The 14315-nt window shown below is 36.8% G+C and overlaps 1 protein-coding gene across 4 annotated transcripts in view; it reads right to left on the bottom strand.

Annotated features, from left to right (window-relative positions):
- Positions 1–14315, bottom strand: part of LOC135216120 (trithorax group protein osa-like) — a 596580-nt gene that overhangs the window by 70663 nt on the left and 511602 nt on the right. For all 4 annotated transcript variants that reach the window (XM_064251166.1, XM_064251168.1, XM_064251165.1 and 1 more), the window contains exon 11: positions 3851–4018. In XM_064251166.1, coding sequence (XP_064107236.1) covers positions 3851–4018 — 168 coding nt within the window. The remainder of the gene's footprint in view (positions 1–3850; positions 4019–14315) is intronic.

A 14315-nucleotide genomic window follows, 5' to 3' on the forward strand; every position in this document is an offset into this window, starting at 1 on the left:
TTATTATTATTATTATTATTATCAAATAACTGAAATTATCAATAAACATTTTACATACTAGTACCATAAAGAGAGAGAGAGAGAGAGAGAGAGTGATTGTTTATCTCTCTGTTCTCTCAAAAAACACTTATAACACTTCAGAAAAGAGAGGGAGGGAGTTACCACTATGACACATTATTATCTTGTGTGGCAAAAGAGAGAGAGAGAGAGAGAGAGAGAGAGAGAGAGAGAGAGAGAGAGAAGAGAGAGAGAGAGTTAGCCTTAATTAAAGTGACATGGATAGATTAGCTATTGTATTTCTTTAAAATACTATCACATAATATGAATTTGGTAATTGCAGTTATTATCATTATCATTATTATTATTATTATTATTATTATTTGAAAGCATTAAAAACAAATAGTACAAGTACTATAAAAAATCTCGAGTCTCAGTAAATGAGAGAGAGAGAGAGAGAGAGAGAGAGAGAGAGAGAGAGAGAGAGAGAGAGAGAGAAGGGGGGAGGGAATTTCATGAGCACTTGATGGCAACACAACAGTTCTTCCCCCTCCTGTCACAGAATTTGATATATCTGACAGTTTTAGTACCTGGAGTTAGAGAAAGAAGACTGGGATTTCCTTCATTCTTCCATAATTTTTTAAATTTATAGACTAAAATCTTACTAATTCACTATGGTATTTTCTTTAATGAATTGATATTAAAGAAAATACCATACAAAAAACACATCTTTGTAGCAGACAGAGAGAGAGAGAGAGAGAGAATTATGATTTTTATTATGTGATATCATTTAAACTTATTAAACTTACTAATACAGTATTAATCAAAATTAATATTTTAGAATTAGTAAATAATTTTTGTATCGTAAAAATGTATTTAGTCATGAAAATAAACATCATCGTAAAAATGTATTTAGTCATGAAAATAAACATCAAAATACCCTAATTAGTGATTATTTTCGTCGGAAAATCCCGCGAATGGGCGAATCATCCTGGGCTACCCTCAGGCGGCTCCTCCTTTCTGTAGAGTGAAAATCGCCCTTATTGCTTGCTAATCTTGTAGTGTCAGTTTGTATATTAAGCTTTCTTTTGACTATGTTGTTATCTGTAAAATCAGTTTGCCTCAGCAAAGGGTCCGAACAGGACCGAAAGTACTTGGCTATCTCGCTTTTTCATTTTTTCCTTCGTGGCAAAAAACCTTTATTTATACATAGCATCACGTTTAATATACTTCATACAAGTTATCATTATTATATCTATATATATATATATATATATCGATATATAATATATATATCCATATATATATATATGATATATACAGTGTTCCCCCTCCGTAGTTCGCGTTCTCGGATTCGTGGACACACATTCGCGGATTTTTCTTTGGAACCTATCTAGAAATTATTCGCGGACGGACTCGCCCATTCGTGGAATTTTCCGACGAAAATAATCACTAATTAGTGTATTTTGATGTTTATTTTCATGACTAAATACATTTTTATGATACAAAAATGATTTACTAATTTTCAAATATTAATTTTGACTAATACTGTATTAGTAAGTTTAATAAGTTTAAATGATATCACATAATAAAAATAATAATTCTCTCTCTCTCTCTCTCTACTACAAAGATGTATGTTTTTTTGTATGATAAATAAATGATTTACTATTTTCAAATATTAATATTAATTTATACAGCAATAATATCAATTCATTAAAGAAAATACCATAGTGAATTAGTAAGATTTTAGCTTATAAATTTAAAAAATTATGGAAGAATGAAGGAAATCCCAGTCAGATTCTTTCTCTAACTCCAGGTACTAAAACTCAGATATATGTATCAAGTTAAGTGACCGGAGGGGGAAGGAGCTGATTTGTTGCTGCCATCAAGTGCTCATGAAATCCACCCTCTCTCTCTCTCTCTCTCTCTCTCTCTCTCTCTCTCTCTCTCCTCTCTCTCTCTCTCTCTCTCATTTACTGAGACTCGAGATTTTTTATAGTACTTTTACTATTTATTTTTAATACTTTCAAACAATAATAATAATAATAATAATAATAATAATAATAATAATAATAATAATAATAATAACAACTGTAATTACAAAATTCATATTATGTGATAGTATTTTAAAGAAATACAATAGTAATCTATCCATGTCACTTTTAATTAAGGTTAACTCTCTCTCTCTCTCTCTCTCTCTCTCTCTCTCTCCTCTCTTTTGCCACACAAGATAATGTGTCATAGTGGTAACTCTCCCTCCCTCTTTCGCTGGAAGCGTTATAAGTATTTTTTGAGAGAACAGAGAGAGATAAACACACTCTCTCTCTCCTCTCTCTCTTTCTCTCTATTTTACCGAGATAAAAGAATTTTTATGGTACTAGTATGTAAAATGTTTATTGATAATTTCAGATATTTTAATAATTAATAATGATAATGATAATAATAATAATTATGAATTTTGTAATATAATTACAAAATTATTTTTTTAAAGAGATGAAAATGACCTTTCCATTTCACTTGTAAGGATAACCCCTCTTTCTTACTGAGATGAGAGAATTTTTTATGGTAGATGCACATGTTCATTTTATTTTCAAATAATAATAATAATGATAGAAGTAGTAATAATACGATAACTAATTTCAAATGAAAATTCTTCCCTTCGTCTTTTTCTGTATCAATTTCCCTACCTCAACTCCAGTGACGCTGGGAGCTGGGATAGTAACAATGCCATACAATGGTCAACGAATTTAATGGTTTTATGTACTCACTCTCTCTCTCTCTCTCTCTCTCTCTCTCTCTCTCTCTCTCTCTCTCTCTCTGCTATTGGCTGTTTATATATTTCTAATGGTAAAATGTTTAAGATTACTTTAAAATGATATTAATAATACCAATTCAATGGTATATTTGATGTAGGATAATACTTTAAGTAGACATTGGGTATTTGTGATTTCACATAGTCCCTTGTAAAAAGAAAATGGATGTCTCAAATAGTAACAGTATGAAAGAAAACGTGCATGACTGAATACTTATGGGGGGACTGAATTATTTTCACATACGTAACTAAGTCATTCAGTACGTACATAGTATGTATTTATGTATAAACATAAAAAGTAAGATTTACTTTAAAACCGTATTAATAATATTTCAAAGATTAATATGAACCATAATAGGATATTTTATGTATATTTGATGAAAGATGGTCTTTTTAGGGATACTTTGGTGTTTGCATGTTTAGGATAGTTTATGAGCATTTTTAGAGGGGGGTTCCAAACATTCGCGGATTCTAACTATTCGCGGGGGGTCTGGTACGCATCCCCCGCGAATATGGGGAGACCACTGTATGTGTGTGCGTGTGTGTGTGTGTGTGTGTATATATATATATATATATATATATATATATATATATATATATATATATATATATATATAGTATATATATATACACACACATAAAACATAAATATAAAAAAAAGAAATATCTTAGAAATTTACATCAGTATGTTGCCAATATATGTATAAATTGGTTTTTGCAATTAATACCTAACAGAAATTTTATTTATCATGGAATTTATTCCACCAATTCACAAACTTCGGTCATTCAATACACTTGCGAAGAATAACAATGACTGCATCCCCAACACATACTGTCATTACTGATGCCGTAAATAATTAAAATGTACTGCATCAGTATGGCTTTACATAATTTTCCAGTAAGTAACTTAGCTTAGTTGTCTATCACTGAAGCCATACGATAAACTATTTCAAAGTTTTAAAAATATTAGTTTTGACATAACATTTTCCAAAATAACTTACAAATTTAACATTGAAGTTGAATAAAACAATACTATCTTACCTTTTTCACAGAGATAACTTCACCCTTTGCATTTTTTCTAGTTATCCTTCTGTACAAGGTTTTACGGATATTAGTCACCGGCTGCCGCTGGATGGTCTGAATTTTCTGTCCTACTTGAGTGTGGACACTTGTCATGGCTGGTTTTGGGGGGGTTTCCACAAGTTTCACCTGAAAATCAAGAGTTAGTCATAAATTATAATCAATTATTTTGTGAAAGGAAAAGAACACCAAACAATTGTTTGTCAGAAAAATTATGATACACAAAATAATAATGTACTAATTATGAGTAAAGTTCAACAATTTTTAACAGTAGTGTGGAGTACAGGCAGACCCTGGTTAATGGCAGCATCAGTTAACGGCTATCCAATTTTATGGCGCTTGTCTAGCAACGCCATTAACCCTTAAACTCCGAAGCGGTAAAAAAAAATTGTCTCCCGTGTGCCGGAGGTGTTTCAGAGTGAGCGCGGATGCGGAAAAAATATTTTTTTCAAAAAAACACCGCACGCTTAGTTTTCAAGATTAAGAGTTCATTTTGGGCTCCTTTTTTTGTCATTGGCTGAAGTTTAGTATGCAACCATCAGAAATGAAAGAAATTATCATTATCATATATAAATAATGCAATATATGATTGCGCACAAACGAAATTTCATATATAATTGTATTCAAATCGCGCTGTGCGCAAAACGGTTAAAGGTAAAAACTTACATTTTTTTCGTTGTAATGTACACAAAATTGCGATCATTTTGGTATATAACACATTGTAAAACGATAAAAGCAACACAGAGAAAATATTATCACAAAATGCTGCATGAATTTGTAACGCGCGGACGTAAAAATTTTTTTTTTTTTAAATTCACCATAAATCCAAATATTGTTATAGAGACTTCGAATTTGTTTCAAGATGAAGTTAATGATGGAATATTACGATACTGTACGAGTTTTAGCTTACAATTGCAGTTTTTGATCATTTCGGACGAGTTAAAGTTGACCAAATGTCAAAATTTGTTTATAATTTTTTTTATATGCAATTATTTAGGAAATTAGAAAAGCTACAACCTTCAAATATTTTTCCTTTTATTCTACATGAAATTGCGCACATTTTCACATATAAAACTCTATGAAATGCCTAATATGAAACTGAGCAAATTTTCCGAGAATGCGATGTACGCATTTCGGAGATTTATGGCGGAGAATCCGTGCACGGAGGGAAAGAAAGTTTTCCAATTTGTTGCAAAATGAAGGTAAATGATTGAATATTACTAAAATATAAGAATTTTAGCTTACAATTGCGTTTTTCGACCATTTCGGTAGAGTCAAAATTGACAGAACGTGGTTTTTTTTCTATTTATCGTGATTTATATGCGAATATTTCGAAAATGAGAAAAGCTACAACCTTCAATTATTGTGCATGAAACTGCGCACATTTCCATATATAAAACTTTATGTAACGGCTAATTTTAAAATGGTGCAAACATTACCACAATTGCATGTATGATTTTTTTCGGAAGAGTTACTGTGCGGACGTAAGGAAAAAGTTTTTTCATAAATTCACCATAAATCGAAATATTGTGCTAGAGACTTCCAATTTGTTGAAAAATTAAGGTAAATAGTTGAATATTACTAAAATATAAGCGTTTTAGCTTACAATTGCGTTTTTCGACCATTTCGGTAGAGTCAAAGTTGACCGAAGGTTGAAATTTAGGCACTTATCGTTATTCATATGAAAATATTTCAAAACTGATAAAAGCTACAATCATGAGTATTTTTTTGTTGTATTCTAAATGAAATTGCACACATTTTCATATATAATACTTCATGTAACGGATAATTTAAAACGGTGCAAAAATTACGTCAAAATGACGAAATAATTTTTGAGATGTGTCACTGATACTTTTTAGTGCAATAAGAAAGAAATTCACGCTTGCGCACCTGCATAACGATTGTAAACAAAACAACGCCTTGATCCGTAAACTCCCAGCATCCCCCAAGGCGCGTGATTCAAAAGTTTTTGGCTGGTAGGCCTATAAGTATTTTTCTGCGAATTTTAAAAAAAACTTTTGAGTCGACGTATGGTACGTCCAGTCGGCATACGGGAGACATTTTGACTCGACGTTTAATACGTCCATTCGGCGTTTATGGGTTAACTGGATTTTTGGCGCCAATCTCCGGTTAGCAGTGCCAATCTCCAATTAGTGGCGCTGATATCTGGCTAATAGCACAGTTAAGCGGGTTAAGTGATACCCTAAACTTACACGATTCTAATTGCGTGAATTCACAATAACGTGAAGTTTTCAATGGAACCTAAATAATTATCGTATGCAAGTTCTTCACAATAGTGGGAACATTTGTGAATACTCCAGAAACACTGCAAAACCCTGCAAGTGTTTAATTCATTATGTAAATTTATAAGTTTTAAAGCTTTTGTGTAAAATCTTTATTAAAAATGTATTATTTTTATTTTTGTACATGCATGAATATGATACAAAGGTAATTACAGCACCTACAGTTAAGTGTGTATACTTTTACAAGATGCAATACCAATTCACAAAGTTACTGAACTTTTCAAAGATGATATCCCTTCACAAACTTTGTTTAATTTCTGAAGTGCATACTAGTATACTACAAATGCAAAATCTGTATGGAAATTCTGTGTACATATACTATTTATATTTTTTAAAATACAACATACAAAGGCAGTAGGTAATTCACAGTTTTTGTCACCAAGACCTCCAAGATCACGAGATGACGTTGTTCAGTCTTGCTGGATTAATAAAATTAATTCATTGATGTAATAGTAAAACATATCAGAGAATTTAAGAGTTGTTCAGTGAAAATTACCTTCTTAACCTCAGAGAAGAGTGCTGGTGCAATCTGTGTGTACTATGTTACATCTTACTATAACGGAAATTATGTCTGTCTGTCCGTCTGTCATGCAATCATGGCCAAACGGGTGGTTCAATGGGGATGAAACTTGGGCAGGGTTATAGTGGGGACCCCTAAGATGGTTTATAATGGGGTTTCATCCTACCACACCCTCCGAATGGGGTGGGGGTGAGAAGGGATTCCCTGAAACGGGGCTGGTTATCTCCGTAGACTTAGTTTCTTTATGAATAGGGCAAACATCAATGACATCAAAGAGGATGGAGTTTGAGAAGAGGGTTGACAGAGAGAATGAGAGGGTGAGGAAGTGAGAGAGTGGATGGGGTGAGAGAGAGAGAGAGAGAGAATGAGAGGGATGATAAGTGAGAGAGTGGCTGGGGTGATAGAGAGAGAGAGAGTAGAGTTAGGAGCGAGAGACGAGAGAGAGAGAGAGAGAGAGAGAACATTTAGTTATCCCAAGCTGAGTTGGGTCGATCAGCTAAGAATTGTAATTACAGCACATATAGTTAATGCACTTTCATAAGATGTGATCCCATTTGCATTTTTTAAAGATGATAACCCTCCAGAGTTTAACTCACATGGCCTGGAGATGATGCTGTTCGGTCAGGGCGGTTTAACATGAATTTGTTAACGAACTACAATATGTCAAGAGATGTAACTAAGAGTTGCATTAATGTCATTCTGTGAAAATTACACGTTGTTAACCTGAAAGAAAAATGCTGTGCAGTCATCTTCATCATCATTCACCGTACTGCACTGCTAAGTCATCATCTTTAAATCAACATTCATCACTGGTGAGTACCCATACTTACTGTTTTTTTTTTTTTTTTTATTTACAGTCCACTACATTCTTAATGTGCATAAAGTATGTATGTATGACATATTTCTCTCTCTCTCTTTTGTTTGTAGTTAGCCCTCACACTAGTACATGATTTTAAATTGATTGAATTTTACCTTCACCCTCTGCAAATATTACGTATGTACATATGTATATGTTTTCTTTATTTTATGGAATTGTGTACCTTTGTTATGATTGACTTATGATCTTGGGAGAAGCGTGTGTTAAACAGCATTGGTTGGTAATGAAGGATTTTAAAATGAGAGGTAGAAAACCCAAGAAGAGAAAGAGATCTAGAATTGAGACCTTGAAGGAGAAAAGAGGGAGCAATTTAGGAGAACTGTTAGAGAGAGATGTCTGGAAAGGGGGAAAGCAGAATTTGGACAGGGTAACAGAGTGGAAAATATCTGGGCAGACATGAGAGAAATATGTATGGCGGAAGCAGAGGAACTGGTGGGAAGAAGGGAAGAACAACCGCATATGGAGTGTCGAGAGGTCGAGAGGGGAAAAATGGTGGTGGAATGGAGGTGTAAAAGAATCAATTAAAAGAAAATCAAAGCATTTATGGACTGGAAAGTAAGGCATGCACATGGTGCAGAGGAAAAGTACAGAAAACAGGAAAGAGGCGAGGAGGGTAGGTATGGCTATTAGAAGGGCAGCAGAGCAGCTGAATGAAAGACTAGGAACAAGAGAGGGAAAAAAGGATATCTATAAGATTTCAAACTTGAGGAAAAGGCAGAAACAGGATGTGGGCAAATTAGGTGTCGTCAAGGATAGTGATGGAAATATATTGTACTATAGGGATGAAGACATTAAGAAGATATGGCGAGAGTATTTTGAACAACTGTTAAATACTGAAAATGAGAGAGAGGAGATGGGGGAAACACAGAGGGTGGAGGGACCAGTGATGGAGACACAGGATACAGAAGTGAAGAGAGCATTAAGGAAAATGAAGAATGGTAAATCACCAGGTCCACCGGAGTTCCAAATTGAAATGATCAAATTACTTGTTACAGGAAACAGCAGTATGGATTCATGAGAGGAAAAGGGATGGTGGGTGCAATCTTCATAGTAATACAGCTAAAGGAAAAGAGGCTAGAGGGAAACCATGAGCACTATTGTGCATTTATAGTCCTAGAGAAAGCATATGACAGAATCCCAAGAGCAGTGATGTTTTGGTGTTTAAGGAAAAGGGAAGTCCCATTAAAGTTGGTTAGGCTGGTCGAGATGATATATAAAAGAACAAGCATAAAAGTGATAACAGCAATTGGGGAAAGAGAACATTTTTTTTTATATATATAAAAAAAACAAGGTTTTAATTATACTTACCCAGTAATTACATAGATATAGTTTCTGTTATTCGCAGCAGTACTGATTCAAATTTGGCGGCAGCGACACCAATAAGCGTGTAGGTGGCACCAGTCTTGCTCCCTAGCGAGAAGGTTAAGAACGACACAGCCAATTAGCTCGTTCCGTTTACGCTTATATCTATCAGCGGGGAGGAGGGAGGGCTCTGATCATGTAATTTAACTATGCATACCCAGTAATTACATAGCTAATTCCCACACTGACAGGAGGTGGGAAAATTGGACATACTCTACTCTAAAACATTAAGTCATGTAATGAATTATAATAGATAAGCTGCTAACATTTAAACAATGCTTGTCGTTCCTTGTTAGTTAAGAGAGCTTTTAGTAGAGACTGACTCTGGTTGGTGCTCAACTTAACCTGTAGTAGCATGGCAGTAAAGCCAAGGGTCGCCTCTACTTAAAGGGGAGCCTTGTAGCAAGGATGATTCCAACTGCTCACAAGGACTACAATTTACCCTGGTCCTGGGCACAGTACCATAAAGAAAACAACCAGATTATTATGTCACCTACACTGAGGTAAAAACCACAACCTATCCACTATAACTATTGGGTGCTCTGAGTACATTGTACCCTCTTGGTTCCCTAAACTTTGATCCTACACTACAAGGTGAAGGTTCAGACAACAGGAGGGAGTTCAATGCTTTCTTCCTCAATACCATGCCAGTAATTAAAATTTTCAAAGTACTGTCTAAATTTTAACACTTCAAATAATTCTCTTACGCTATGTTGTTGTTAGTTGTTACGCTATGAGAAATGATGATGATCATACTACCAGTACTAGGTCGAATGCTAAATGGACGTATGAGATATATCTCTTGAAAGCTAATGAAGTAGAGGTTGTACTTAATGTCACTAGCTTTACTAAAAGGAAGCAAATGCTCTTCATAAATCTGAGTCTCAAAAGATAAAGACCATTAGGATAAATGGCAAGATGTCCTAATCCGAGGACGAGATGCATATGTACTTGCCATTACATCTTGGGTTAAATCTGGTCTGGGTTTCTGGTTCTAGGAAATACCAGACCATCTAGCCAGGCAGAGAGTTCCACTCTTCTCCCTACCATAAGGCACTTCCAGCTCTGATAGAACAGGGTTGCACTCGACTGTAGTTGTCTTCCACAGTTCCGATCAGGAGGAGCTAGTTCTCCTTAAAAACAACATTCTGTGGGAAGATTTTGCTTCTTGCAGGTTAATTCATCTGCCAGGATGTTGAATTTCACCTGTATGAACTTTGTTAGGAATCTGGTATGATTCCTATCTATCCATAACAGAAGGGCTTTTGCTGCCTCACAGAGAGAAAAAATGCATTCCTCCCCGTTTCTTGATGTAAGAGAGGGCTGTTGTATTGTCCAAGCGGACAATCCAACAGCACTTGATGGATAGTTGTCAATTCTTTCAAACTGATGCGCCACTCTCTCTGTTGAACACCCCATGTCCCCAATGCTCCATTGTCTCCCAGATCTCCCCAACCGGGATTGGATGTGTCTGAATAGAATACGTACAAGGTTGAGGCTCAGAGGAAGAAGGGACTTAACTTCTTCCTCCTTTCATCCCAACTAGTTGCAGCCATTCTCAATGGGAGCTAAGATATGAGTAAACACTTGTGGGGCTGTTGAAAGCCCGAAGCACAGAGCTCTGAAATGGTACTCTCTCTGAAGACAATACAAAGAAAGTTCGTTGAGTCTTGGCAAATTGGGATATGGAAAAATGCATCGTCCATAACAATGGACACCATCCAATCCTCTTGACGAATGGATAACAAAACCGTCTGATTCGCTTCCATTTTGAATCTTGTCTTCGGGCAAAAACATTCAGAGTGCTTACATCTAACATGGGTCTCAAGCCCCCCCCTGAGGCCTTGGGGACTTACTAATAGTCAGTTGTAAAACTCCAGGAGTTACTGGACTACTACTAACTCTATGGCCTTCATTTGCAAGTGACAAAACTTCTCTTGACAGGGCAATAAATGTCTCTCAACACTTTACGATCCAAGGTTCTGCTCGTCTTGCTTCCCAGTTCATCCAAATTGGTGGAACCTTGCTCCTGCAGGTGTATGGAGGACTGCCCCTTCACTTCTTGGCAGGGATTTTGGAGGATGATTTCCTAATGGTTCTAGGATTGAGAAGTACTCTTCCCCCGATCTAGGGAATGACCTATAGCGTTCCCTGCCATGAAAGGGCTGAACGCATGTGGAAGGAGAAGAGAGTAACTAGGAGTGGTAACGTGAGAGCGCTTGGTTCAATGAGAGAGAGAGGTCTGGGTTGACTTCATCTGAAGGTCAGAAAATACTTGAATCACTGTATCCTCAGGAAAAAGGTGTTTATTATCCAGAGGAGAGTAAAGAAGGGTGGACCCCTGTGTCCAAGACATTCCTCGGTGGTGAAAGAACACTTCTCTCCTCTTCAGAATACCCAACATAAAGGGAGAAGCTAATTCCAGGGAACCGTCCCAGATACCTTTATCCAGGTAGGAAGTTACTCGTTAAAGGTCCGTAAAAATCTTCATCCAGCTCTGAACATTCCTTGATTTTGCGGCCCAAAGCTCCAACAGTCCAATCAAGGAAGCCCACTACTACAAACACATGGAAGATAATTTTAATAAGATGGTCTAATTCTGATCCAAAAATATTGTCTGTCAAAAGATGTGACAATGGGAAATTAAATTTAACCTTTCCCTGTTCCCTCTTTTCAGAAAGCCAAAAGTTAACTTCCTTCATCACCTTACAAGAAAAGGAAAGAACTAGATAAGCAACTTAGATGAATCTACTTGATTATTTCTCATACATACTTGATTATTTCTCATATATGAAGACACTGGCGAAGTCTGAGCTACTGGTGATAAGGAGTCAGAAATATTCAGTAGAAAATAGTGAAGAGGCAACTTGTAGGTTGTTGGAGGAGTCTCCTTATCTCATTCTTCCTCCTCTGCCAAAGAAACATGGGACAAGTCTGTTTGCAGCTAGATAGAAGGAGCAGTGTGTGTCATGAAGCCTTGGCGAGAAAGAATCTGAAGAATTTGCTACAAAGTAGTAAAGTAGCAATTTGTGAAGACGTCACAGACGACTCCTTATCCTCTTCTTCTTCAGCTGATCAAAGTGGCAACAAGTTCGCTTAAGGTTGAACAGGAGGTACCGAAGACTTCATAAAAACCCAAAATACTGTCCAACTTATTTTGAATAGCTGCAATTGAAGGATCAGAGACAGCCATAACTTGGGACACTGTCGGTAAGACAGATGATGTAATTGTTGTCAATGGTTGTAGGAAAACTTCCTACTGATCCCTTGGGTGTTAATGGACGCTCAGGCTTCCAATGGACACTTGGGAGCCAATGGATGCTTGGGCGCTGATGGATACTTAGGAGCTAATGGACGCTCAGGAGCCAGTGAACGTTCGGGCGCCAGTATGCGCTCTTGCGCCAGTGGTAGCTCTTGAACCAGTAAGTGCTCTTGAAGAAGAGGTAAAACATGCACCATTAGGCACTCCTGCGCCAATGAGTGCTCAGCCACTTGTGGAAGCTGATGCGCCACTGGGTGCTCTTCTGCTCTTGTGCCAAGAGAAGGAAGCACAGGCACCAAAAGATGCTCAGTTGTCATAGGCTTTTTAGAGCTAGACTCTAATACAGAGGAACCATCCGGAGTAGGGAGCACAGGAGGATAAAGGTCTGGTGCCAACAGAAACTCAGAACTTGTCCTGCATGCAGCCTCATCAGATGGACGCCCAGAGGACGACTTCCTCGAATCTAGAAGAGGGCATCCTTTCACTACACTTACCCTCCAAGCCTTTGTCATCGTGTGAAAAGCATTCTGGACTGTCCCAGAAGCTGCAAGAAGGACGTTGGTCCTCTCGTGACACATTGACCTTCTTAGGATGGACAGGAGAAGGCGAAACATTAAGAGTCCTCCTTTACAGTGGGTGAGAATCACCAATAAAGTGCCATTAGCACCTGGATGACAACTCCTCAGAGCTTAAAACACTCACGAAATGCCTTTCCAATGGTGCTCTGTCTGGACCTGGGATTTAACAACAGGACTGCCTGAGGGGGCGACTGTCCGTGGGCAAATTCCTCTGACTCCCTTGGGCTACCAGTATGCCTTCTCCCAGGTGCTGGGGAGTTTAACAGGGACATTTGCCTAGAAGAATCAGGGGATGAACAACACCTTCTCAACTGCACAACACTTCACTATCACAGGGTTAACACTGCTAACCCCAACACAACTGGCAATGGTATGGGAAGGAAGTGAGGGAGCCATGTGAAGGAGCAAGTGGTAAACTTAATGGGCTAGTAACAGGAGAGAAAAAACACTAAAAACTGGAATAGTGTGTTATCTGGCTAGGTGTTCATGTATTACAAGAAAAATTATATTTTATAATAAAATGAAATATTATTAGTACCTACCCAGCAATTATTTAGCTGTAAAAACTACAGCTATACAATAACTGGGCAAGTTACACTAACAAATATAGTGCTCAGGCACCACTGTTCGCTACTTGGTGCTCAGCACCAATAGACACTCGAGTGCCAATGGACCCCTCGGGTGCCAATGGACGCTCGGGTGCTAATGGACACTCAGATGCCAATGGACACTCAGGCGTCAATGTACGCTTGGGCGCTAATGGACACTTGGGTGCCAATCACTGGATGCTCTGCAATGCTGAACGCTTCTGTTAACTATAAGATAAATGCAAAACATAATCTTACGTAAATTATAAGACTAAAGACTGGATCAGACAGAATAATTCGGCGCTAGATAAGCTAATAGCTTTAACGGCAAGCGTACTATATTTATCAGTCTTAACTACATAACAGCTGTGTTTTGATTCAGGCTCAGCTGCTAAAGCAACATTACTTTGTTCCCTTAACTGTTTTAAGTGCAGCCCTCTATAAGGATGTTCTCTATGTAGTGGATTCTTGTACGTTTACTATGAAAGTTGCTTCCTATAATTAATAATCATTCTATTCTTGCTTTTAATAGGATCTTAATAGATTGTCCTCCGAAAGCCTATCATGACTAATTCTCTCCTGCTACATTACACCCTTTCACTTATAACAATTCTGTAAAGGAAAGATTGATAAGTGTTTAAATATATTGTAATAACGTTGCAGTAGCGAACACGCTATTAAGCGAAAGTGATGAAAAACTTATATTAATACTTTATAATAACAATAATAAGTACTAATTCTGCAAAAGTGCTTTTTGGATTTAAAATTCAACACCAACATCGTTCTGGTACAAATGCAATGTTTACATTATTAAGCTACTCTATCAGAAAGGTAACTAATGCAATGTTTACATTATTACGCTTATTAACTCAGCAACATTTTACTTTGTTGCTTACTCATTGTAAAGATGATTCAATCAAAAGATCGTTACTGAAAC

This window comes from Macrobrachium nipponense, chromosome 6 (genome assembly GCF_015104395.2).
Source record: "Macrobrachium nipponense isolate FS-2020 chromosome 6, ASM1510439v2, whole genome shotgun sequence".
Classification (NCBI taxonomy): Eukaryota; Metazoa; Arthropoda; class Malacostraca; order Decapoda; family Palaemonidae; genus Macrobrachium; species Macrobrachium nipponense.